At 42.8% G+C, this 26,916-nt stretch overlaps 4 protein-coding genes across 4 annotated transcripts in view; 1 reads left to right on the top strand and 3 right to left on the bottom strand.

Moving 5' to 3' along the window:
- Positions 1–8,003, bottom strand: part of LOC136447402 (probable ATP-dependent DNA helicase HFM1) — a 34,055-nt gene extending 26,052 nt beyond the window's left edge. Inside the window, exons 1-12 of the mRNA XM_066446315.1 lie at positions 7,918–8,003; positions 7,147–7,218; positions 4,580–4,719; positions 3,848–4,043; positions 3,341–3,669; positions 3,058–3,120; positions 2,768–2,838; positions 2,232–2,367; positions 1,442–1,593; positions 1,152–1,232; positions 632–817; positions 417–463 (exon numbers count right to left, since the gene is read on the bottom strand). Of these exons, the coding sequence (XP_066302412.1) occupies positions 417–463; positions 632–817; positions 1,152–1,232; positions 1,442–1,593; positions 2,232–2,367; positions 2,768–2,838; positions 3,058–3,120; positions 3,341–3,669; positions 3,848–4,043; positions 4,580–4,719; positions 7,147–7,205 (1,460 nt within the window). The 5' untranslated portion in view covers positions 7,206–7,218; positions 7,918–8,003. The remainder of the gene's footprint in view (positions 1–416; positions 464–631; positions 818–1,151; positions 1,233–1,441; positions 1,594–2,231; positions 2,368–2,767; positions 2,839–3,057; positions 3,121–3,340; positions 3,670–3,847; positions 4,044–4,579; positions 4,720–7,146; positions 7,219–7,917) is intronic.
- A 689-nt stretch (positions 8,004–8,692) lies between these two features.
- On the top strand, positions 8,693–10,952 carry LOC136447399 (uncharacterized). The gene is made up of 2 exons (XM_066446300.1): positions 8,693–8,928; positions 9,525–10,952. Exon 2 carries the CDS (start codon positions 9,877–9,879, stop codon positions 10,468–10,470), a length of 594 nt encoding a protein of 197 aa, XP_066302397.1. The 5' UTR covers positions 8,693–8,928; positions 9,525–9,876; the 3' UTR covers positions 10,471–10,952.
- Positions 10,953–16,088: 5,136 nt separating this feature from the next.
- Positions 16,089–18,445, bottom strand: LOC136447391 (uncharacterized). Its single transcript, XM_066446287.1, has 3 exons — positions 17,877–18,445; positions 17,627–17,748; positions 16,089–17,308 (listed from the first exon to the last, which is right to left on the bottom strand). Exons 1-3 carry the CDS (start codon positions 17,967–17,969, stop codon positions 17,158–17,160), a joined length of 366 nt encoding a protein of 121 aa, XP_066302384.1. The 5' UTR covers positions 17,970–18,445; the 3' UTR covers positions 16,089–17,157.
- A 3,482-nt stretch (positions 18,446–21,927) lies between these two features.
- On the bottom strand, positions 21,928–26,799 carry LOC136420767 (leucine-rich repeat and immunoglobulin-like domain-containing nogo receptor-interacting protein 3). The gene is made up of 4 exons (XM_066407902.1): positions 25,779–26,799; positions 24,425–24,656; positions 23,776–23,971; positions 21,928–23,361 (listed from the first exon to the last, which is right to left on the bottom strand). The coding sequence occupies exons 2-4, from the start codon at positions 24,646–24,648 to the stop codon at positions 21,928–21,930; spliced, it is 1,854 nt and encodes a 617-aa protein (XP_066263999.1). The 5' UTR covers positions 24,649–24,656; positions 25,779–26,799.
- Positions 26,800–26,916: the final 117 nt, after the last annotated feature.

Below are 26,916 nucleotides of genomic sequence, written 5' to 3'. Positions count from 1 at the left end.
GATGTCATGATTGATTATAATTTATCGATTTTGAGATTATCTAAGACTGCAGAAATGTGATCATAGGAAAGACCATGCTTAAATGTTAAAATCAAGGGAATCTTGTACAATAGTGGATACAGCAACCACTCAAGGGACTGAGGAAAAGTTGTTGGTGAGGACAGGGGGTTGCTCAGGACAGGGTGGGTTAAGAAATCAAAGAATGTAAAAATAGATGGAACTGTGGATGGGGGTGGTTGCCTGTGCCAGGTGGTTGCCTGACCAGCTTGGACGGTACATCCATATAAACTAAGTCTTATACTTATACTGTACATGTACATGTTTAGGAATGATGTATATCATAACTTGTACATGGAGAGAAATTTTTAAGAAAATACTACAAAAAGGTACAAACAAGAAGACTACAAACAACATACTTGTGGTAAACTGCAGTGGCATCTTCTTTCCCAAACCATGCAGCTACCTATGGACAGAAATACAGTAAGCACACCTGATATAGGCTCTACATGTACAACCACTGAGTTGTTTGATAACAGCAAAACAAAATACACAGTAAATTGTATAATGTGTATAGGCAAAGATCGTGATAGAATGATAATCATTGAGTGATCAACATATGATCTATACATACATCCTCCACATTAGGAATGGTAGCAGACACAGCCACAAATCTGATGCCAGCTGCAGACTGTGCCCTTGCTGACTCATATTCAGAGTTGGTGACGTTCTCCCTCCCCACCACAGCTTGGATGGTCTTCATTCTGCTCACCACAGCCTCCATGGTTGCACCTCTGTTCTCATCACTGATAAGATGAACCTTAAAGAAGTGATTGTAAGTACCAAAGTAAATACCCAATGCAAATAAGATGGCTTCTAACTTTTCCAGTGCATGGGTGGCTGATTGGCACATTAATACATGTTGATACCAGTGAATTTTGAGTGTGAATAGAAACATCTGTTACACCATTTTAAAATGGTTATGAACTGCATTTTGATGGCTTCAACAGAGCTGTCATTTCTTTTCCGGTTAGCTGGGATATTCTGTAATCATCAAGTACATGCATTATACTTCTCAACTTTTAAGGCATTTGGTTCAGTCGATACATGGATAGATTTAAACAAACAGAGGATATGTGGTCCTGTACTCTTACCTCATCAATGAGGAACAGCCGAACCAGCTGCACCAAAGACTTGTTGTCCCTCCACTTCCTTGTCATACTGTCCCACTTTTCCTGCAAAAGCATACATATCATGCAAGTTATACAGCAAAAGATGCAAGTAGCCTGGTATCCACACCTATCATAGAGTGTCTTCTTATCTGTCCTCTCCTATTTGCGGAGAGGAGAGAGATGTAAGAGGAGCTATTTAATGTATATTACATTTAGATGTAGAAATATGTATATAATTGACAACAATAACAAATTTAGACATCTTCACTTACAGGTGTTGTCAGGACTATATGACAGTCCCTTAGCTGGTAGTAGTCGTCAATCTCTGAGTCTCCGGTCAGTTCCTGGCATTTCAGCCCCAGGGGACCGAACTTCTCCTTCCAGTCTAGGTACCGCTCACTACACAGGGCCTTCATGGGGGCCACTGATCAACAAAGGTAGGTCAGAATTTGTCTTTCTTGTAGTTCATAAAAATCTGTGTCAAAATAAAGTTAAGCTTTTTGCACAAGTGAGCAATACCACATTTAGACTATTCAAATTTTCAAATTGGTAAATCGGACCTACTCTCAATTGACAAAAATAATAACAAAAGAGAAGATTTTAAAATAACAGGGAGTCACTAATCAAAAATGTTGGCGAGAAGCTTGCTTTCTCTTAGTTCTCAAAAAACTGTTACAAAATGAATTTAAGCTTTTTGCACAGATAAACAACACCATACATGTATTTAGATTTTTTCATCTTCAAGTTGATGAATTGTACCTGCTCTTGATACATAGAAATAATGATAAAAAATTTCAAAATCTCACATACAAAAAACATCTATTCTAACAGGAAAGCTGCATGTAAAATACACTTCCCAATACTTCTGAATTTTGTTTGTTAAAGTAATAATAATTAATTATAGTATTGATTTGATATCATCTTCCATTGCATACACTATCATTTGGTTTCCTCTGAGACTATCATCTCAATAGCCAGATTATATTTTCTGTACAGTATCTATATAGTGTTTGGATGAGTGCAATAAACAAACTGTGATAGACAAGGATGAACATTACTCACTATAGACAACCTTGGCATTGTAGACAGGAGTGTTGGCTAGTCTGATAAGAAGCCTGATGATGGCCAGCTCAAAGATGACAGTCTTGCCTGATCCAGTCGGAGCACACACAACAAGGGGCTTGTCTGTATACAACACCTAGACAAAAGAAACTTATCATAAAGCCATCTACATCAGGGCTTTCCAACCATCCAGAGACAGAGGGTGCCATAGACCTTTGCAACTTATGATCTATTGCTCACCGAGTCAGGTGTCCTATCTGCATAACGTGACGTCACAGAAGCAGTGGATTGCTCATTCCTTGACAAAGACTGGAGTTGATCAGTTGGTTTGTGTTCGAAATTGCAGTTCAACTTTGATACAGAATGACTTCTACCAAGACAGATGAATTTTTAAGTGAAAAAGATACTTGTGTAGCATGACTAAATCTGATGTAGATAGCCGATGTAGTGTTTGGTTTATCATTCATTCTCTAACCATCTCTTCTGCTTTAATGAAATTAATGTGGGATTCAAATCCAACTTCCAAGTAAACTTACATCATCCAAGACCTTGGACTGCACGATGTTGAAGTAGGGAAACTCCTTAAAGACAGACCGGAACTGGTCAGCTATGACATGATTAAGGATTCAATCATTTGCAACAGAAAACATCACACTTCCTCTATTTCAGACTGAGAGTCAAATCACACTTATCTGTTTTTTTCATTATGCATACACATTGTACCATTTTCTTGATAAATAGAATACTGGCACATGACTAGATCTTTATTGTCTCAAAATCAACAGCTACTGACAATGTTTATTTCACAAATTTGGAAAAAGGATACGGATCTCATGGACTGATCTCAGTTGTCTTGTTTCACCTGTTGTCGTGCCTCCTGGAGTTACACCTGAAAGATGAAAATCTTCATTGATGCCGAAATTTTTTCACATTTGCGCTTTTGTATCTAAAAGTTTATATAGGGCAAGCTCTTGAAAAACTAGTCATTGGCGAAACTAAGATATGATAGTACCACTAATTAATAAGCCTTATCCTTTAAGGCTACCATTGCTAAAATTCTAAAAGAAACTCAACACTACAAAATTTTATAGGAAAGCAGGTTGACTTACTTGGAATAGTGAGAGGCATTGGTGTGTTGCCATAGAGCTGCCTGGTGGAACGATTTCTTGAGTGTTGTCTATTTGATTCCACTTCTGACTGAGATGGAGTAAGATAGCTCTGTTGCAAAGGACCATACCTTGCAGGTGTTGTATTAGACTTAGTAGGCTGTCTACCCTGTAGAATACCCCTTTGCTGAATGATATGCTCAGGCTGTGAGTACTGTCTTGGCTCATCTGAGAGTCTTTCCCCTTGGCCATACTCTGGTTGAATGGATGGTAGATTGTACCCTGCTCTACCGAAATTGGTGGCAGGTCTGAATGGAGGTTTGAACAATGGCCTGCAAAGAGAAATACAATAGAAATGTTTCTTTATATCATAAAGTAGTGTACCTATCACATGTACATACTTGGCTTTCCAAACTGGCCTATGACTCTCACTCACACTCATAGAGATTCAAAACTAACTGTGCTAATTGCACAGCAACTCAGTTATAGAAAAAAGAAGTAACCCAGTACCTCGCAGTTCTGTAGGCAGAAACACTCTGAGGTCTCTGAGATGCTGTCAGCTCCTTATGGATGGAGGCTTGACTTGGTGGAATAACGACATCATCCATTGAGGTAATTTGGGACAACAAAGTAGGAATCTTTTCAGTCAGATCATGCTGGACATCGGTTCTGGACTGTGTACTTGACATTTGGGAACTTGGAGACCCTGGAGAAAGGTACAAAGATCAGATAAGAAATCAAATACCTTGGGAAATAGTCTTTATGAATTACTGTACATGTACTTGTTTTTTATTTTTATGATTATGAATTTCTCTCTAATTCTGTCCATACATTTGCCTGCCTATGCAGCTATGGACCTGGGCCAAGGCAATCAGCCCATCCTGGGGGACCAACTTTGGGGACAGGCCCAGCAAACCTTCACATCTTGCCAATCTCCAATTACACCAACTTCCACCACACATCCTGTCAGTGGCTTACACGCTACAATATTTAAAAAAACTGTGGACACACGCCAAGACAAACAAACAAACACACAGAAAGACCAAAAGAAATACCTTCGGTAACAAGGTTTTTACTCAGAATTCTGTGTTCTGATTTTCCTACCCTTTCTGCTAGAAATTGATAGGAAAGTATGTCATTAATGTATTGGCCATCAATAAGCAACTATGACTCATACTGAGTATGAGATAAATATTTCATCGTAATTATACGGACACTAAATGACTGATTACACATTTAGACCTGAAGGTTGCTGTCTGCCCTCAAACTGAGACAGTGGTCCCTGAGATGCCTGCAGCAGCTGTGTAGAGGGAAACTCGTCCATGGATGCAGGGGGAGGTGGGATGCTGCAGTTGCCTCTGTAGCGTACCTCTGCATTCTGCCTGTCAACAATTACCACAGGTGTTATAATTACTTTTTTCATGCCAGTCTGAACAGACACATATCTATGCTGATAAGATGTTATTGAAATGAAATGATGTAGACCCCGTTCACACTCATTTTTTTCAATCGCGATTGAAGTATAATCGCGATTGAATCGATCCGATCGCGATTGATTTTTTCAGTGTGAACGCTCCCAATCGCGATTGGAACGATCCAAAACGATCCAATCGCGATTGGATTGTAACTACCTCCGGAGGTAGTTTGATTGGATTAATCGCGATCGGATCCAATCCAATCCTATCAAATTTTGAGTGTGAACACAACTACGATTCATTCCATCGCGATCGGTGGAGATTTTGGCTGGTTCCGGGGGTGGGAGGTCATACATGCGGGTACGTGGGGTCATAGTTCGCATCGCGCGGGAAAACAAACCCAATCCGCACGTCAGATCGCTCTTTTACAACAACAACAAATTTTCATCGTCAACAATGCCCAAGAAGAAGAATAAAACTCCGTCAGCAACTTCAGCTGGTGGCAGATGGCGCGATGAGGAGACCAGGGTCCTCATCGCAATCTGGGGGAGAGAGGAGGTGCAGGCCAAACTGGGGAAATGTCACCGAAAGAGGGATATTTACCGCACCAAGTGACAATGTCTAGCGGAAAAATAGACACAAAACAAGGACAACAAGGACAACAACAACATTTACCAGATGATCGCCGATAGCATGCTTCAATCGTGCTTCAATCGCGATCGGGTCACGGCGTACTTTAATCCACTTGGCGAAAAGCAGTGTGAACGCAAAAGTTTCTTTGCGTTCAATCGCGATCGGATCGAACAATCGCGATTATACTTCAATCGCGATTGAAAAAAATGAGTGTGAACGGGGTCATTGTCACACAAAATGCAGTGTGTTGTTACCTTCGCCAAGAAGGTTATGCAGAGGGTAGCGTTTGTATGTATGTATGTATGTGTGTATGTAATGTACAGGATAACTCGAGAAGGCTTGGATGGATTGTCTTGATATTTGGTAGGTGGGTAGGTCTTGATGAGACTTGGAAATGATTAGATTTTGGGTCCCCTAGCGGCTTGTTACGGTACTGCAGCGGAACTTCCTGTTTTGATATCTCGTGTTCTGGACATGCTATGGAACTGATCTTTGAGTGGTAGATAGCTCTTTGGACAGAGAGTAAGTGGTATGGGTTTGGGCCCCCTAGCGGCTTTTTTGGAACTGCAGGAGCAGGTTTTGCATCTGACTTTGAAAGGGAATAACTCAAGAAGGGCTTGATGGATGGCAATGATTTTTGGTAAGTAGATAGCTTGAGTGATGATGGACATGATTAGATATTTTTATGCAAATCAGTATCTAATTTGCATAACTAATGAGGGAAGTTTATACATCCGCCAAATTCCATGATAGGACTCTGAAACATGTGACATATGTAACTGAGGAAGAGAGAAATATTAATTGATATGAACTATGCAAATGAAGACCTCATTTGCATAATTAATGAGAAAATACTATAACTTAAGATGGCCTTGATGGATGGTCATGATTTTTGGTCTGTAGATAGCTTGTGTGATGCTTAGAATGATTGGACAATAATTATGCAAATCAGATGCTAATTTGTACAATTAATGAGGCAACTTTAGAAATCTGCTTTGTGCCATGATGTGACTATTCAAATTGTAACTGAGGAAGAGAGGAATGTTGAAGATAGAAAATATGCAAATGTGGGCCTAATTTGCATACTTAAATGAGAAACTACTATAATTCCATACTGGTAAATGATGGAAATTTTATGCATTCAATCCTTTTTTGTGGCATCGGGAAGTTATGTGAATGTGAACATCGTTGAATCAAATTATGCTAATAAGGGCATCAATTGCATAATTGATGATCAATATTAGCATAACCTTCTTAAGGTCATATTTTGTTAAGCTTATACTTTGGACATGTCATATTTTAAGACAATCAACTGGTCTGATTTATAATTGATGAGAAACACTCCTAATACGTCAGTCACAATGGTTAAAATCATTTGGCGAAGGTATGAGGTCGTGGAACTCTAGTTTCATTTGTGGAGCTAGCACTACAGGCAGTCAAAATGTCCTGGTCTTTCTGTGTATTAAACTACTTAAAGTCATTCTTGTTCTTTTTCTTCAGTGCAAATGAGGAGCTATTAAATAGCAGAAATGACAAGACCAGTGGTTTGTGCATGCATACTGTGTAACATTTTAATTTTGATTTCTATGTTTTAATCACACTATAAAACTCAACTTATTTCGCCAAAGTACAACATGTTAGTAATGTTGATAACAACTGATAAGTTTGATCAAGCAATTCAAGGAAAACCATAGGCCACGGGCATCAAATGATGACTGTTAAAACATCACATTGCATTGTGAATCTTTTTTTAATGATCACCTGTTATCATCTGCATCACTCTGTCCAAAGAAGAATGAGTCGATGAAGTCGTCCTGCATCCTACAATCTGCACTGTTGATGATGTCAAGATACACACACTGATCATGATGCCACATAGCCTGGAAACCATACCATCGGGGCCGGGGGCTCCTCGATATCTCTACGGCGCAGGGAGTGACCCCGCCCACCCAGACAGCTTAGTCCGATCGGGGTGTGTTTATGGCCTTGGATTAGATTAGTAGGGTGGCAGCGAAAATTCTATATGGCAGCTAAGTATAGATAGGCTATCAGATACGATTCAATAATGCAGACTGGGCCCGGTAAAACACCCCTAGGCCGACCCCTAGAGACTGGGACCAGGCTAGATGCAACACTGAGTGACTCAGATCAACATTATACACCAAATGAAAATTTCTTGTGCAGCAAATTCGTGCAATTCAAGCAATCGACACATGATATTCGCCCTCTAGAAAGACACACCAGATATAAATGATGTTGATCTATCTATGGCAAAGACTGACATTATTGACTGAAAGTATATTTTGTTGCTGTTGTTCTGATTTAACTGAGGAAAGTGTCATTTCTGGATCATCAACCAACGGCTGCCCCTCCAGCTCCATGCATAGCAGACGATATTTTCACACAAATTACTACCCAAAACAATGTCCCGATACGGGTCAACTGATGCAGCAACACGCATGTTCTTCTAAAATCAAATCAACTGTAGTCTGTGAAAGGTGTTCTGACAGAATCAAAGATACAAAACGATACCTTTCTCCTGTAAAACAGACTGAAATGCCGGCCCGACTTAGCTGGAACCATCGTCGCTTGAAATGACCGCCATGTTCGTGACGTCATCATGCCGTCCCACAGGCCTTTGCGGTAAACCCAAGTTCTCGCAAAAAGTTTTTCGTTGCTCAAAAATTGCGACAACGTAGCTCTAGCTCACTTTAGAAACGAAAATTTCAAAAAAAAAGTACGACGGGACAATGATTTAGGATGGTACAAGAAAATTTGTTGCTAAACGCCGTCAAGTCAAACTGCGGTTCAAGAACTTCATGAAGCAACAATAATTAGTCAATGATGTTCCAGAACAAGTCTGCGATTCGCTCCCGCAGCAACCGGCACAAACAAATCACCTGCGGACACGAACGGATCGTTTCCGTGTTTATCCGCTATTTCTTGTTGTTTGTTAGTTGATTTTCGAGTGTATCTCGAGTTGAAAATGGAAAAAGGCAAGTTGAGAAAGGACCTACTGGCCAGGTAAGTTAGCATCCCTTGTTTCGCCTTGTTTAACACTTGAAGTGTGTTACAGTGATGGAATCTAATCTTTTGTCATGCTGTACGACCTTGACAGTGTTTCCCGGTCAGCAACAGTGCAGAAAGTTTTGAACCATATGTCGGCATTTCTTATTGGACATTTCTCTTCAGCACATAATGATGATAACTTTCTTAGTCAGCAACTGTATCAGAAACAGTGAATGACAGTTTATGCTACTTATTGACAATTATATAAAACATAATCTACTGTACAAGAGACAATGCAGTTTAGGATAAGACTTTATACTTTTGTTGGTTACCTATGAAAATAACAGAAAGCGAAAGCCAAGTATTCAAATACTGTTGTAGCTAGTATAGATATATATTTTGCACACTTTACAGGTCGACTCACGTGAGCAAACTCGTGGGCAGTTTCGAGGCCCTGACCAGCCAGCCCTGTCATGCAGCTGCTGGCATCACACCCGTCCTGACACTGCCTGATGCAGACCAAGTCCTGAGCAGGTACTTACGTTCGCAAACAAATCATGTGTTCGATGGCGTCTGTGTGTTTGTCTGTACTGTGTTTTTGTTAATGGGCAGCTTCGAGAAGTTATAGTTGTATCTGTAAGGCATGTTTGGTATGTGGATGGGTTTTAGCAAATATCAAGGTTTGATTATGGACTCCCTGACGCCTTTCCAGGGTACTGAATGCCGTGCGCTAAACATGTAATCTATATATGATTCATTTAATTACTTCACAACGGATTCGGGTTCGCAAAGAAAACAAAGTTTTCGGTGTCATTTGTGGGATTGTCTGTGGGGTGGATTGTGAACATCATAACTCGAGAAGCTTCGAATGAATCCCTAAGATATTTGATATGTGGGTAGGTGTCAGTAAAAGGAGTGACAACTTGGGTTTGTTCATGAGTCTTCTATCGGCTTTCTATGGTAGAATGTTTTCGGTTTATGTTATGTAAAAGATTTGAGCATCTCGATCATAACCGCACAAAAATTCCACCATTACTCGTCAGTGTACTCGTCCTCTCGTTAAAATAGAAGCATGTACGATTGCGTCCACAAGGACAATGTGTGATATAAATCTTCTTCTCTAAACACAGACGTTCAGTACGAGACATCAAGGACGAGCTGGAGGGAAAGGCGAGCACCACCTCGTCAGAGTCGGCGGCTAGCGTGAGTCCACATAGACCACCCAAACCCCACCTCATTGGCGACACTGATGGTGCGACGTCGGATGACGTGGAGCCTGCCGCAGAAGATCTTCTGCGCAGCCTTGTGCTTGGTGACGCGGCTGGCAACACGAAGGTTACGGTGAAGCCATCCCGTACCCAGTCTGTGGCCGGCAAAGATGCCGTTAGGCCAAACAAGCCACCCCGCATCCGGTCTGCGACCGCAAAAAATGCCCAGAGGGCCCTTGCCGTGAGGCAAGAGCAGCTACTCCGCACGCTTCTCATGGGTCTGCCGGACGAAACGTCCCAGACGACCATCACCGTGACGCCGCGGAAGCCTGTTCGCAGGCAGTCTCTAGCCGTGAAGCTAGTGGAGCCGGCCCCCACCCAGCATCTGACCGACGCAGCCACAAAGGCCACGGAAAGCACCCCCGTCCTTCAGCCGCATTTTGTTCTTTATAGGAACAACTTCGGTCAGTTCGGATTATCTCTGCTCACAACGTTCACCCCTGACATGGAGCGATGCCACCTGGTGTTCCAAGCTGCCGACAGCATTGCGACGCTGCCGACGGGCCGGCTGGTCGCAGTCGACTTCCAGTCCGTCCAGGACAAGACGGCGGCCGAGCTCCACGACATCGTAAACAGATCCACCGAGTCCGTCCGGCTAAGGATTCAGCAGCTGTCGCTCCCGCTGGAGGTGCTCCAGGAAATGGTGGCCGATCAAGTCTCCCCAGTCACGTATACGTACCAAGAGTACGCGGACTACTACAGGCAGCGACGGGCTCACCCTGCCAGGAGGTGGGTGAAGAGGAAGCTGCGAGGGGTGGCCAGGGCACTGTCACGATTCCGGGGGGCATTTACATCGTGCTGGAGATGAATACAGCAGCGCAGATATTTTCTATTTATGAAGTTATGTACATGTATATAGAGAGGTTTTATATGAGTATGATAGTATGAATTTCTATGATGTTTAGTTTGAACAACGGCGTTCACATTTACGGTAGAGCTGTAAGTCAGTATTCTACCCCTGAATCTATATGTGTTAAAATGATAAAGATGGATCAAGAGAAAGTATGAAAATGTCCCACACCCAAATACCACTAGCTTGCAATGTTCTTCTTCAGGACAGCACATGGGTTAATGTTTGGTACCTTTCTCGTCGTAATGTTTAGCCTAAATATGGTGTACACTAAAAATACTAATTCTGTATGTCGTGTCTTGTATGTACTTATATACGAAAACATAAGTAAGATCCATGAAGGTGATTTTACTATGATGTGTGAGTATCCTTACGTACACTAGTACTGTCAGCCGACAACTCCCACATTGATTTTACAATGCAGAAGAAATGAATAGATTGGTGAGGTTGGACTGTACACCTGATGAGTGGTTTGTGTTTTTTTTTCGTATGCTGAATGAAGATATACACACCTCAATTTCAAATGGATGGATGGATGCATGGATGGATGGATGGATGGATGGATGGATGGATGGATGCATGGATGGATGGATGGATGGATGGATTGGTGGATGGATGGATGGATGGATGGATTGGTGGATGGACGAAATCGAATGTGTAAAACGATATACTTTTCCCTGTAAAACAGACTGAAATACCGCTAAAACTATCGTCGCTTGAATTGACCGCCGTGGCACGTGTTCGTGACACCATCGAACCGTCCCGCGGGCCTTTGCGCTAAATCTAAGTTTCTCCTAAAGTTTTTCGCTGCTGAAAAACTAAAACCACGTAGCTCTAACTCAGTTTCAGTTGTGACAATTTCAACAAAAAAACGCAACAAGACCTTAGAGAAGCAGAAGAACACGGCCGTTACACGTCGTCAAACCAAACTACGGTTCAAGAACGTCATGATGCAACACTAGTTTAATAGTCAATGATGTTCCAGAACAAGTCTTCGTTTTGCTCCCGCAGCAACGCGGCACAAACAAATCACCTGCGGACGCGAACGGATCGTTTCCGTGTTTATCCGCTACTTCTTGTTCATTTGTTCGTTGTTTTCGAGTATATCTCGAGTTGAAAATGGAAAAAGGCAAGTTGAGAAAGGACCTACTGGCCAGGTAAAGTTAGCATCCCTTGTTTCGCCTTGTTTAACACATTAAGTGTGTTACAGTGATGGAATCTAATCTTTTTCATGACGTACGACCTTGACAGTGTTTCCCGGTCAGTAACGGTGCGGAAATTTTTGAACCATATGTCGGCATTTTTTATTGGATATTTCTCTTCAACACATAATGATGATAACTTTCTTAGTCAGCAACTGTATCAGAAACAGTGAATGACAGTTTATGCTACTTATTGACAATTATATAAAACATAATCTACTGTACAAGAGACAATGCAGTTTAGGATAAGACTTTATGCTTTTGTTGGTTGCCTATGAAAATAACAGAAAGTGAAAGCCAAGTATTCAAATACTGTTGTAGCTAGTATAGATATATATTTTGCACACTTTACAGGTCGACTCACGTGAGCAAACTCGTGAGCAGTTTCGAGGCCCTGACCAGCCAGCCCTGTCATGCAGCTGCTGGCATCACACCCGTCCTGACACTGCCTGATGCAGACCAAGTCCTGAGCAGGTACTTACGTTCACAAACAAATCATGTGTTCGATGGCGTCTGTGTGTTTGTCTGTACTGTGTTTTTGTTAATGGGCAGCTTCGAGAAGTTATAGTTGCATCTGTAGGGCATGTTTGGTATGTGGATGGGTTTTAGCAAATATCAAGGTTTGATTATGGACCCCCTGACGGCTTTCCAAGGTAATGTTATCTATAGGATCTTTCCATGTAATCTATAGGATTCATTTAATTACTGCACAAAGAATTCGGGTTCGCAAAGAAGACCAAGTTTTCGGTGCCATTTGTGGGATTGTCTGTGGGGTGGATTGTGAACATCATAACTCGAGAAGATACGAATGAATCCCTAAGATATTTGATATGTGGGTTGGTGTCAGTAAAAGGAGTGACAACTTGGGTTTGTTCATGAGTCTTCTAGAGTCAATTCCACATTACCCAGAGGGTGTTTGTTGCCTTTTGTTCTAACATTTACAAAACCTTTGTAACAATCTATGTGAGATAAGTAACTCTTAAGAACAATTTACAACATTTATTTGATGTTCTAGATATTTTCTGCTGTGTTCCAACATGTTAAACAAATTTCCAACATTGAACACATTATTTGTATTAGTTCCTGAACTGTTGCAACATAGATAAATCATTTGTTTGAACATGTTCCAACATTCTACAAACATGGTATAACTGGGTCAGTGGGCTGGGAGCAGGGCAATTCACACATCCCTTCAAAGTATAGTGGATTAGGCCTAGGTGCCATGCATAGACACCTCAAGACAGAAGAGCTGCCAGAGTCAAGACGTGAAATCTAAAAATATACAGATGCAGACGATAGAACGTGATTAGCACCTACTTTTATGGAGGCAATAACCCAAATCTACCATTTTGAGAATGATGCAAAATGTTGGAACATGTTCCAACAGTGAAACAATCACACAGATGTTTGAAAATTGTTCTAAATAAAGAGATATTTGTGCAATTACTTTCATAATATTTCCAAAATATATCGATGAGTTCAAACATGTTCAAACTTTCATTTCTAATTGTTTGAACAGTCTGGAATTTGTTTGACTGAAATAGTCTTTTCTCTAAAATTGTTCAAACTGATTAGCAATATCACCTGAAAACCCTCTCGGTGACATGGAATTGACTCTATCGGCTTTCTATGGTAGAATGTTTTCGGTTTATGTTATGTAAAAGATTTGAGCATCTCGATCATAACCGCACAAAAATTCCACCATTACTCGTCCTCTCGTTAGAATAGAAGCATGTATGATTGCGTCCACAAGGAAAATGTGTGATATCAATCTTCTTCTCTAAACACAGACGTTCAGTACGAGACATCAAGGACGAGCTGGAGGGAAAGGCGAGCACCACCTCGTCAGAAGCTAGTGTGGTTAACGTCAGGCCCCAGAAGCCCCCACGGACCAAGCTGCCGCGTGATGCTTCTCCCAAGTCTGCGAGTATCAAGGAACCGCAGAAAACCCTCTGCACCCAGTCCCTGGCTGACACAGCTGTCCAGACGGCGGCTGCCGTAAAGCAAGAGAAACCAGCCAGTGCCCAGCCTCCGGCCGACTCGGTGCCTAGCGTAAAACCACCCCAAACCCACCTTATTGGCGACACTGCTGGTGCGACGTCGGATGACGTGGAGCCTGCCGCAGAAGATCTTCTGCGCAGCCTTGTGCTTGGTGACGCGGCTGGCAACACGAAGGTTACGGTGAAGCCATCCCGTACCCAGTCTGTGGCCGGCAAAGATGCCGTTAGGCCAAACAAGCCACCCCGCATCCGGTCTGCGACCGCTAAAGATGCCCAGAGGGCCCTTGCCGTGAGGCAAGAGCAGCTACTCCGCACGCTTCTCATGGGTCTGCCGGACGAAACGTCCCAGACGACCATCACCGTGACGCCGCGGAAGCCTGTTCGCAGGCAGTCTCTAGCCGTGAAGCTAGTGGAGCCGGCCCCCACCCAGCATCTGACCGACGCAGCCACAAAGGCCACGGAAAGCACCCCTGTCCTTCAGCCGCATTTTGTTCTTTATAGGAACAACTTCGGTCAGTTCGGCTTCTCGCTGCTCACAACGTTCACCCCTGACATGGAGCGATGCCACCTGGTGTTCCAAGCTGCCGACAGCATTGCGCCGCTACCGACGGGCCGGCTGGTCTCAGTCAACTTCCAGCCCGTCCAGGACAAGACGGCGGCCGAGCTCCACGACATCTTAAACAGATCCACCGAGTCCGTCCGGCTAAGGATTCAGCAGCTGTCGCTCCCGCTGGAGGTGCTCCAGGAAATGGTGGCCGATCAAGTCTCCCCAGTCACGTATACGTACCAAGAGTACGCGGACTACTACAGGCAGCGACGGGCTCACCCTGCCAGGAGGTGGGTGAAGAGGAAGCTGCGAGGGGTGGCCAGGGCACTGTCACGATTCCGGGGGGCATTTACATCGTGCTGGAGATGAATACAGCAGCGCAGATATTTTCTATTTATGAAGTTATGTACACGTATATAAAGAGGTTTTATATGAGTATGAAAGTATAAATTTCTATGATGTTTAGTTTGAACAACGGCATTCACATTTACGGTAGAGCTGTAAGTCAGTATTCTACCCCTGAATCTATATGTGTTAAAATAATAAAGATAGATCAAGAGAAAGTATGAAAATGTCCCTCACCCAAATACCACTAGCTTGCAACGTTCTTGTTCGGGACAGCACATGGGTTAATGTTTGGTACCTTTCTCGTCGCAATGTTTAGCCTGAATATGGTGTACACTAAAAATACTAATTCTGTATGTCGTGTCTTGTATGTACTTATATACGAAAACATAAGTAAGATCCATGAATGTGATTTTACTATGAAGTGTGAGTGTCCTTACGTACACTAGTACTGTCAGCCGACAACTCCCGTTGATTTTACAATGCAGAAGAAATGAATAGATTGGTGAGGTTGGACTGTACACCTGATGACTGGTTTATGTTTTTTTCGTATGCTTAATGAAGATATATACATCTCAATTTCAAATGGATGGATGGATGGATGGATGGATGGATGGATGGATGGATGGATGGATGGATGGATGGATGGATGAATGGATGGATTGGTGGATGGACGAAATCGAATGTGTAAAACGATGCTTTTCCCTGTAAAATAGACTGAAATACCGCTAAAACTATCTTCGCTTGAATTGACCGCCGTGGCACGTGTTCGTGACACCATCGAACCGTCCCGCGGGCCTTTGCGCTAAATCTAAGTTTCTCTTAAAGTTTTTCACTGCTGAAAAACTAAAACCACGTAGCTCTAACTCAGTTTCAGTTGTGACAATGTCAAACAAAAAACGCAACAGCACAAGACTTTAGGAAGGCAGAAGAACACGGCCGTTACACGTCGTCAAACCAAACTACGGTTCAAGAACGTCATGATGCAACACTAGTTTAATAGTCAATGATGTTCCAGAACAAGTCTTCGTCTTGCTCCCGCGGCAACGCGGCACAAACAAATCACCTGCGGACACGAACGGGTCGTTTCCGTGTTTATCCGCTATTTCTTGTTGATTTGTTCGTTGTTTTCGAGTATATCTCGATTTGAAAATGGAAAAAGGCAAGTTGAGAAAGGACCTACTGGCCAGGTAAGTTAGCATCCCTTATTTTGCCTTGTTTAACACTTTAAGTGTGTTACAGTGATGGAATCCAATCCTTTTTCATGCCGTACGACCTTGACAGTATTTCCCGGTCAGCAACGATGCAGAGAGTTTTGAACCATATGTCGGCATTTTCTATTGGATATTTCTCTTCAACACATAATGTTGATAACTTTCTTAGTCAGCAACTGTATCAGAAACAGTGAATGACAGTTTATGCTACTTATTGACAATTATATGAAACATAATCTACTGTACAAGAGACAATGCAGTTTAGGAGCTATGTCCAGTATCAGGGTGAAGTGCACGAAGTTAGGGTGTACGAAGTTGTACGAAGTTGTACGAAGTTGAAGCCGTTTCCTAGTGGCTTTGAGGCTATATCGGGAGTCACAGATGACGTTAAATCGTTTATTGGATGACGTAATCTAACTTCGGACAGTAGGCAGGGTAGGGTGTCAAGTGTACGAAGTTGTCCGAAGTTGTGCAAAGTTACGTGACGTCAGCTAACTTCGGACAGTAGGCAGGGTAGGGTGGCAAGTGTACGAAGTTGTCCGAAGTTGTGCAAAGTTACGTGACGTCATCTAACTTCGTACAGTAGGCAGGGTAGGGTGGAAAATGTACGAAGTTGTCCGAAGTTGTGCAAAGTTACGTGACGTCATCTAACTTCGTACAGTAGGCAGGGTAGGGTGGAAAATGTACGAAGTTGTCCGAAGTTGTGCAAAGTAACGTGACGTCAGCTAACTTCGGACAGTAGGCAGGGTAGGGTGGCATGTGTACGAAGTTGTCCGAAGTTGTGCAAAGTTACGTGACGTCATCTAACTTCGTACAGTAGGCAGGGTAGGGTGGCATGTGTACGAAGTTGTCCAAAGTTACTTAATACATAGTAAAAACTTATATATATATGTAAATATGATACACACCACTCACGCATATGAACAAATGAAATATAGATGCACATAAATCATCACAAAAACAATGTTCATGCATTGTAAAAAATTCATTTATTTTAGTTTAGTTAGTTTTATTTAAGTCTTTTAGTCTTTTATTTCTACTCCTAAAGTTCGCTTAAACAATGCACACAAAATAATTTAAGTTCACTCTTACTATTATATTTCCATTTTTACGTCACTTCTAAATACAAGTACCTGAAAACATCTCCCATATCTATTTATAAACTACATGTATTGCAGTCTTCTTTCACTACTTTGTATCATAAGAAGTAGTAGTTGTTATTTTAATCCTTGTAATTCAACAATTAATTGAAGTACTTCCACCATTTAGTACAGAAGTATGGCAGTTTCTGCCTGCAAGGTCACACCCCTTTTACATAAAAAGACTGTTTAAATTGATCACCTTTTATTGGTTGTCGGAGCAAAGTCGTCGTCATCGTCGGCATCGCATAGTGGAGAGAGCATCGTTGAAGCGGCGCACAACTTCCTTTTCTCTCCCGCGATCACTTCGTTTGCCTCAATGGACTTATTCATGTCTCCCTCTGCTTCGCTGTGTTTTAATAAAAAAGAAATTGTCACTCACTAATGCCAACGTTAATTGTTGCCGTCGCTATTTATCGTTTCACGATTCATTTACAAGACACACTTCATCATCTCATCAATGCTCTCTTTTCGAACACAACACTAACACTAAACGAAACAAAGCAAAATAATATCAGGTAAACAACATTAAGTACCTGGTCATGTTAACTACTTATCTTTAAGAATAGCGTATAATAAATAATCCTTATGGAAACAGATATCGACGCAAATATGATCAATATCATGGCAATTCTGTATACATAAAAAAATTCAATTTTCCGCTTACCTATCGACGAGAGTGTCAGCATACTCCTTGATGTTGACACCATGCTGAGCCAAGGCCACTATCGCTGCCGTTTTGTCCGCGTCAGGAAGTCCTAGTATGTCATGTTTTACGAAGTAGACTCTCTGAACAAAGATGAATTTAAAAAAGAATTATCATTTTTGAGTACATTTAATTACTATAGAAATAAGATTTATAAATCAAAAGTCAGAACGCAAAAGATATTGAGATGCGATAAATACGACTAACCCACCTGAACAAGTTCTTCCGGAAAATCCTTCCAGTCGAACTCGACTTTCCAGGACGAATGTAGATCTGTAGCCTTCAAAGATTTACTGCACGACATGATATGATATTGTCCGTAATTCTCCCGTAAAGAAAGTCTATTTCGTCAAAGACACGGACTAAAAATTAGCCGTGGCGACTTCAGCGCAACCCGGTTTCAAACTGATAGACTGAAAAACGACACCGCTCTAAGAACGTCAAAACTTCGGACAACTTCGGACAACTTCGTACACCACCCGGCTGAATGTCCAAAGTTAGGGTGACGTCATGGTTAGGGTGACGTCATAACTTCGAACAACTTCGGACAACTTCGTACACCACCCGGCTGACTGTCCAAAGTTAGGATGACGTCATGGTTAGGGTGACGTCATAACTTCGGACAACTTCGGACAACTTCGTACACCACCCGGCTGACTGTCCAAAGTTAGGATGACGTCATAACTTCGGACAACTTCGGACAACTTTGGACAACTTCGGACATCTAACTTAACTTAGGACAACTTCGTGCATTTCACCCTGATACTGGACATGGGTGGAGCAGTTTAGGATATGACTTTATGCTTTTGTTGATTACCTATGAAAATAACAGAAAGAGAAAGCCAAGTATTCAAATACTGTTGTAGCTAGTATAGATATATATATTTTGCGCACTTTACAGGTCGACTCACGTGAGCAAACTCGTGAGCAGTTTCGAGGCCCTGACCAGCCAGCCCTGTCATGCAGCTGCTGGCATCACACCCGTCCTGACACTGCCTGATGCAGACCAAGTCCTGAGCAGGTACTTACGTTCGCAAACAAATCTTGTGTTCGATGGCGTCTGTGTGTTTGTCTGTACTGTGTTTTTGTTAATGGGCAGCTTCGAGAAGTTATAGTTGCATCTGTAGGGCATGTTTGGTATGTGGATGGGTTTTAGCAAATATCAAGGTTTGATTATGGACCCCCTGACGGCTTTCCAGGGTACTGAATGCCGTGCGTTTAACATGTAATCTATAGGATTCATTTAATTACTTCACAAAGGATTCGGGTTCGCAAAGAAAACAAAGTTTTCGGTGTCATTTGTGGGATTGTCTGTGGGGTGGATTGTGAACATCATAACTCCAGAAGCTTCGAATGAATCCCTAAGATATTTGATATGTGAGTAGGTGTCAGTAAAAGGAATGACATCTTGGGTTTCTTCATGAGTCTTCTCTCGGCTTTCTTTGGTAGAATGTTTTCGGTTTATGTTATGTAAAAGATATGAGCATCTCGATCATAACCGCACAAAAATTCCACCATTACTCGTCAGTGTACTCGTCCTCTCGTTAGAATAGAAGCATGTACGATTGCGTCCACAAGGACAATGTGTGATATTAATCTTCCTGTCTAAACACAGACGTTCAGTACGAGACATCAAGGACGAGCTGGAGGGAAAGGCGAGCACCACCTTGCAATTGTCAGAGGCTAGTGTGGTTAACGTCAGGCCCCAGAAGCCCCCACGGACCAAGTCTCTGCATACTCCCAGGTCTGCGAGTGCCACGGAAACGCAGACACCCCTCTGCACCCAGTCCCTGGCTGACACAGCTGTCCAGACGGCGGCTGCCGCAAAGCAAGAGGAACCTCCGGCCGACTCGGTGCCTAGCGTAAAACCACCCCAAACCCACCTTATTGGCGACACTGCTGGTGCGACGTCGGATGACGTGGAGCCTGCCGCAGAAGATCTTCTGCGCAGCCTTGTGCTTGGTGACGCGGCTGGCAACACGAAGGTTACGGCGTACCTTGTCTGTGGCCGGCAAAGATGCCGTTAGGCCAAACAAGCCACCCCGCATCCGGTCTGCGACCGCTAAAGATGCCCAGAGGGCCCTTGCCGTGAGGCAAGAGCAGCTACTCCGCACGCTTCTCATGGGTCTGCCAGACGAAACGTCCCAGACGACCATCACCGTGACGCCGCGAAAGCCTGTTCGCAGGCAGTCTCTAGCCGTGAAGCTAGTGGAGCCGGCCCCCACCCAGCATCTGACCGACGCAGCCACAAAGGCCACGGAAAGCACCCCCGTCCTTCAGCCGCATTTTGTTCTTTATAGGAACAACTTCGGTCAGTTCGGCTTCTCGCTGCTCACAACGTTCACCCCTGACATGGAGCGATGCCACCTGGTGTTCCAAGCTGCCGACAGCATTGCGCCGCTACCGACGGGCCGGCTGGTCTCAGTCAACTTCCAGCCCGTCCAGGACAAGACGGCGGCCGAGCTCCACGACATCTTAAACAGATCCACCGAGTCCGTCCGGCTAAGGATTCAGCAGCTGTCGCTCCCGCTGGAGGTGCTCCAGGAAATGGTGGCCGATCAAGTCTCCCCAGTCACGTATACGTACCAAGAGTACGCGGACTACTACAGGCAGCGACGGGCTCACCCTGCCAGGAGGTGGGTGAAGAGGAAGCTGCGAGGAGTCGCCAGGGCACTGTCACGGTGCCGCGACGCGATCTCATCCTGTTGGAGATGAGTACAGCAGCGCAGACTTTTTGTATTTTTGAAGTTATGTATATAGAAAGATTTTAAAGTATGAATTGTATTATGTGTAATTTGAACGACAACGAAGTTCACATCTACGTAAAGCTGTAGGTCAGCATTCTACCCCTGAAATTATATCCGTTAGAATGACAAAGATGGATTGAGAAATAGTTTGAAAATGTCCCTCACCCAAATATCACTAGCTTGCAATGTTCTTGTTCGGGACAGCACATGGGTTAATGTTTGGTACCTTTCTCGTCGCAATGTTTAGCCTAAATATGGTGTACACTAAAAATACTAATTCTGTATGTCGTGTCTTGTATGTACAGCACATGGGTAAATGTTTGGTACCTGTCTCGTCATAAGTTTAAGCCTAAATCTGGTATACCACTAAATATGCTCATTCCGTTTGTCGTATCATTTATGTATATGGCCTTATATACGGAACCTTTTTATTTTCCATTGTGATTTTATTATGGAATGTGGGCGTCCTTACACTGTCAGCTACCTTGATTTTACAATGCAGCAGAAATAAATACATTGGTGAGGTTTGACTATATATCCGATGCGTGGGTTGTGTTTTTGTTGTGAGCTAAATCAAAATATACACCGTACTTCAATGGATGGATGGATGGATGGATGGATGGATGGATGGATGGATGGATGGATGGATCGATAGTTGTGATGTTTAAGCATTGTTACTTACATTAGATGCAACACATCGTCTGTGTTTCTCACGCACTTTAATGCTTAAAGTCAAAACTAAGATATAAAGAGACACCAGGTAGGATAACATCCTTGGGATCCAAGACTCAAAAAAGGCTTACTACGAATACAGTAATAAAAAGTGCACGCAAAATATGTATACAGATTATCTAGAAGGCTACAAAAATTATGTACATTTTTTGGTGTATACAAATCTTGAATCATATTTATTCAAATCTAAAACCACAAAAGCTACAGTAAGACATGAGTGTAGGTAATTAACATTGTAAGATATTGTGTTCAATCATTCAACATTTAGGTGAATATGACATACGCTACGTTATCTACATGATCCAGAATTTTGTAACAGTTCAACCAACTATCACGGAGGAGTCACGTGAAAAGTAATAACTCCTTAGATTTCTGCACACGAATTTATACAAATGCGAAAGATTCATACTTACAGCAAACTTATCATTAGTAGTCCCTATCTAGCAAAAATAAGCGCTATCTTAAAATACAACCATAATCATTTTCATCTTAACTGATACTTTAGACAGTATTATACTCTAGTATCAAAAGTACCATTAAAATATCTATCAAAGCTTGTGACAAGCCTCTCCTTTACTTTCGCCGCCTTTTACCTCCCCAACCAAAGCTAGGTACCCATTTCTACACCTGAGTAGAGTGAGGAAAGTCGTGTTAAGTTCCTTTCCCAAGGACATAACATCGGTGGCATGTCAGGGGATTCGAACCCAGGACCTCTAGGTTCTGGGCCAATTCCGCCCTAACCTTTACGACAACATGACAACACTTTCAATGTTGGCATCCATTTTACAACGTGCTCCTTTGTATGTTCATGTTGGCACTGACATTACCTTTCCTTCCACCGGTCTGTTCGGGAGACAGAGTCGTCTCAGGCATGTCTATCTTAATCGCTATCGTTTGCGCCTGGCACATTCTACTACAGGGAAAGATGATGGAGTAACAGCCAACCACAGCCCCGAGAAACAGCAGAGAGCCTATGAGACAAGACAGGATGAAATTCTCTTTGGTGTAGGCGTGTTTCATTCGCAGGGAAGAGGCTGGGGGTGTGGGTACAATCGGGACCACTTTCAGATCTACTGTAGAAGTTCTATTCCCACCGCCGTTGTATGCCAAACAGACGTACTTACCTGCGTCGGCGGCGGTTACGTTTTTGATGGTCAGCGTCCCGACTGAACGCGAGGTCTGGTTCATGCTAACCCGTCCCCATGGCAACCCGGACAGAATGACCCTTTTGTTGGGAGCAACCCAGTTGATGGTAGAAGCTGCGCCGCTCGACACATAGCAGGAGAGTTTAGTGTTCTGACCCATAGTAGCATTGAGTGCCGACGGCCTGGCGGCTACAATGGGTACACTACACGTCATGAGATTATCATACGCCCGTGTCTTCAGGTACGTGAACAGGTTCTTGTTCCTCCACAGCGGGGGGCTGTTACATGTTATTCTTTTAATATTTACGTTCGGGGTCGCTGCAAACCACTTCAAGTTGCAGTCGCACTTCCACGTAGAACCGGTGACATTTAGAGACACGACCGTTTTTAGACTTCCGAAAACCTTCCGTCTCAAGGGCTGTAACTGAGGATTGCCGGTTAGATCCAAGAACCCTAGGCTGTCTAATCCTATGAAACCCATCTCTCGAACATCTAAGATGTTAAGACTCTTCAGATAAAGATTCTGGAGGTTATTTAACCCGTTGAAATCGTAGGGCTGAATGTATCGGATCGGATTTCCTGACAAACTAAGATTCACCAAAGAAGGGATCTTCAGGATGGCCTGCGAAGGCACACCGGTGAGAGAGCCGCCTTTCAGGGACAACGTTTTGAGATTCAACCCGCTGAAGGCGAAGGGGTGAATACGCCTTAGTCCCTTCCAGTAGCTGAGATCTACCGAAGTCAGGTTAGGAAGAAACGGAATCGCCTTAGTGGGGAGGTAAGAGATTTGCAAGGACTGCAACTGCAGAGTTTGGAGAGAGAGGAGAGTGCGGAGTGGTTTGGTGATGTGGGCGATGTTGGTGACGCGGCAGCCGCGGAGGTAGAGCTGTTTGATGGCGGTCACTCCGGCGAACGCGTTCTCCGTGATGAAGCTCACCGGGTTGTCGCGGAGGTCGAGAGTCATCAGAGACGCCAGCCCTGTGAAGACGTAAGACGACAGGACGGAGATCCGGTTCTTACTCAGGTCCAGACGGGACACGCGCTGTAGCCCCCGGAAGGAGTTTCGTGGAATCTAGGGGAAAGGTTTTAATAAGATAACATAAGCATAGACCCTTACACAAGGGTGTACACAGAAATAAAGGGACATGCCCGACTTCAACACACAAACACACACACACACACACACACACACACACACACACACACACACACACACACACACACACACACACACACACACACAATTATTAGCCATTCGTAACGTATAATCCTAAATGACTGAACGAAAGTAACATATGATATTTGGCTTTTTCAAACGATACATTCCTTCCAAAGAAAACAATCCAACCAAAGTATCAACCTATAGCTAGACGTATCATCATTTTGAAACATTAAGTCCAGCCTTAAGGCTTAAGGCTTTCAATATTTTACTTTCTTCCATACCCAGAAAATGAATACCATACATACAATCCAGTACCCTACGTACCACCCAGAGCGCGTTCCTGCTCAGTGTGAGCCTCCTCAGGTTGGACAGCCCGGTGAACGATCCGTCGGCGAGGGTCTTGATGTTGTTCTGGTCCAGATGAAGAGTCTTCAGGCTCGCGAAGTTGGCGAACGTCCCCCGGGGAACCTTCGTCAGTTTCCCACCACGGAAACTCAGAGCGCTGGTGCCGACGGGGACGCTGAGGTTGTGAAGAAAAATTGAAATTATCTGACGCTTCTTTGATAACCAAAATAAAATTTTGCACAGTCACTTGGGCATGCTGCAGAGAATGTATGAAACCAACTATAATTTTCGTTAATGGTTCGATTTTCTTTTAGTAAAAACCGGTATGAAAATGAATCTTTAAGATAAGTCGCTGCCAGAAAGTGCTTCACTAGCGTTTTGAATCATTTCTACCATCCTTAGGCTTTGCATGAAAAATAGTGTTTTCTAAGTTTTCTGACAGAATCGAAGTGATTATTACTGCACTTCTATCAGAAAACTTAGAAAACACACGGGGAGATCAAGTGTCCATGTGATGATAAATCTAAAAAAGACGCATTACACATGATGCAGAAAATATTCTATAGTTGTAAAAGCAGTGTACGTAGATTATGCACACTTCACATGTGTGTTCTCTCAATACACTTACCCGGATATAGCGTCCAAAGATGGCCATATGCAGGTGACTGTGGCTGTAGCACTGTTACAGCTACATCCAGTCACGCACATGACACCACGCCGTACCCTGTCCAGTCCCACATTAGCCTCAGCTGAAGGTACGGCTTGACCAAGTCCCACTGTCCAAACAGCGTACGTCGTCAATAGGTAGGATACAAGATACGGACTGATCTTTGTGGTCGTCTGGTGGCCCATTCTGATGTCTGCGAAATGCATAAACGTAGCATTCATTTTTCGCATGAGTTGTAAAATACAATGTGTATTAGAATAGTCAAAAGAGCTCGTTGTGATCTGTTCGTTGGATTAACCAAGCGTCATCGTATCTTTATTTGTATATGCATAAAAGGTTTACGTCCTTAGTCATACGTACTAAAACATACCAAACATGAATGCCATAGAAAAAAAACTACCGTTTTGCTGTAGTGTATATTCAACCGTTGTGTTTTTGTTTAGGACACTTGGGTATACCTATGTGGATCAACCGCTCGGACAATAAGGATGGTCCTTGTAACGTTATCATAGAAAGCCCAATACCGTGCTGTTGTCACGCAGCTATAGGAATTCGCGTGTATCCCACAGATTTTGTGGTGCACCGGTGGTGGTCACGTAAAGAACAAAACGACGCGGAGAATCATTACCACAAATGTTAGTGGGGTAATTATATGCTCTTACTGTAATTGCAGCTGTGGTAGCACGACTGGTCATTATGTTTGCTTGATCAGACTTGATTAGGCTGTGGCGATATTTGATAACCTTAGCAAAATAACCTTCCCAAATATAATACCCAAAAGGCGAAACATGTGCAGCAAATTGACTTTACAGCGGTTCAATTAAAAAAAGAAAAACTTATTGCCCCAATAAGTTTGTAGAGTAAGTGAATGAGCGTGGTCTATGTGATATCCTAATAATGAATTTCATGGGATGGAGAGATGGAAAATTGTCTCATTTCAACGTGGTCTACATTTGTGGTCATACACAACGCTTACATGTTGAAGAAGTGCTGTCATTAGTCATATCTTTACCACATTTTCGACGTCACCCAAACCCCTGGTATCATGATCAGGAAAGCGTTGACTCAACAAATTCTAACAATCTAAAATCATGTTTAATCCAGGTATTGTGGTGCCACTAACTTAAATGTAAATGCTCCAACGTCCGTTGCGCAAAACGTCCGTAATATAAGTAAGAATTTGGCGGATGGAGTAAAAGTGGCCAGTCTAGTGGAGGCTGTTAGTCCACCTGGGACAGTGTCCATACCGTATCCACTACCGTCCAAAAAAAGCCACGAAAGACATTTTCAATTTACAACAAGAAAATCATCTTACCTTTCTGGGGGAGACAGCCGTCAAATCCGAATATGTGTATTCCAAGGCAAGTTTCCACCGCTGCCACACTCAGCTTTCGCTGGTTCTGTTCACCCTCAACCTTGGAATGCCTGACTGCTCATCTGGAGCAGAACATGTTGCGGAGAAAAAGGGTAGAAGTAAGAGAAAAGTTACATGACTAAAACGAAATTTTAAGTATATTACACCCAGTTTGGGGATAGAATTTGAATGAAAATTAGTTTGCAATGTACGGAAAAATCAACGTAAAAAGATAGCTTTTCAAAGGTCTTTTTAACCGGAACTTTTTATCATATGCCACCTGTTGACTGAAATGCACCCTTCCTTACGCATGTCTCGACCAACACCTTTTTCACCATTGTCCATCATACCCTGATAAACACCCAATCAATAATTCATAACGCTGCTTTGGGTTCATTAATTTTTCATACGACACTTGTACCCCACACAATGACACAGCACCTGTACAATACAAATGGTATAAACAGCCCAAATTACGCACCATTTTGTGTATAGCTTAACACTACGTCACCTATTTCAACTCAGTCAAAACTCACACGCACGCCTTTCACTTCAAAGTCTGTATTGAAAAACTATACATGACATGGTATGCCGTAACGATATGGCCTGAACCATGTCAACATTAGTCGTTATATCTATGAATATCATTAAATACTTACGAGACTTGAGGTTTTGAAATGCGATCCTTCAATTCTGGGTTATAAAAAAAGATGGCAACAATAGCTGTCAAACCCCCTTCAAAGTGCTTAAGGTTTTACGTGTGACCAATCATCTCCCTGTGGTAAGATTTCAGATCCCGGTGCCTTTTTAGAGCTGAGGTTGTTTGTATCTTGTGTTTTGAACGTACTATTATCATATGATTGATTTGGGGGTTGAGGATTGCTTTTGGGATCAGAAAGACGATACAATGTTCAACTCTAAATAGCCTTTTTTCTAATTTAAGCTGCAATTTTTTCCTGAGTTTTAAACAGGACAATTTAAGTAGGTTTGGTTTGCATGTACATATATCTTAGATTTAAAGGTGACCACATGACCGGAGACAAACAACTTTCTAAGCTTGAGTAAAAGCATTGTTGGGCATTTATAGTCCACTCAAGAT

This window comes from Branchiostoma lanceolatum, chromosome 1 (assembly GCF_035083965.1).
Source record: "Branchiostoma lanceolatum isolate klBraLanc5 chromosome 1, klBraLanc5.hap2, whole genome shotgun sequence".
NCBI lineage: Eukaryota > Metazoa > Chordata > Leptocardii > Amphioxiformes > Branchiostomatidae > Branchiostoma > Branchiostoma lanceolatum.
The sequence above is the reverse complement of the archived record's forward strand: the minus strand, read 5'-3'. Positions and strand labels throughout refer to the sequence as shown.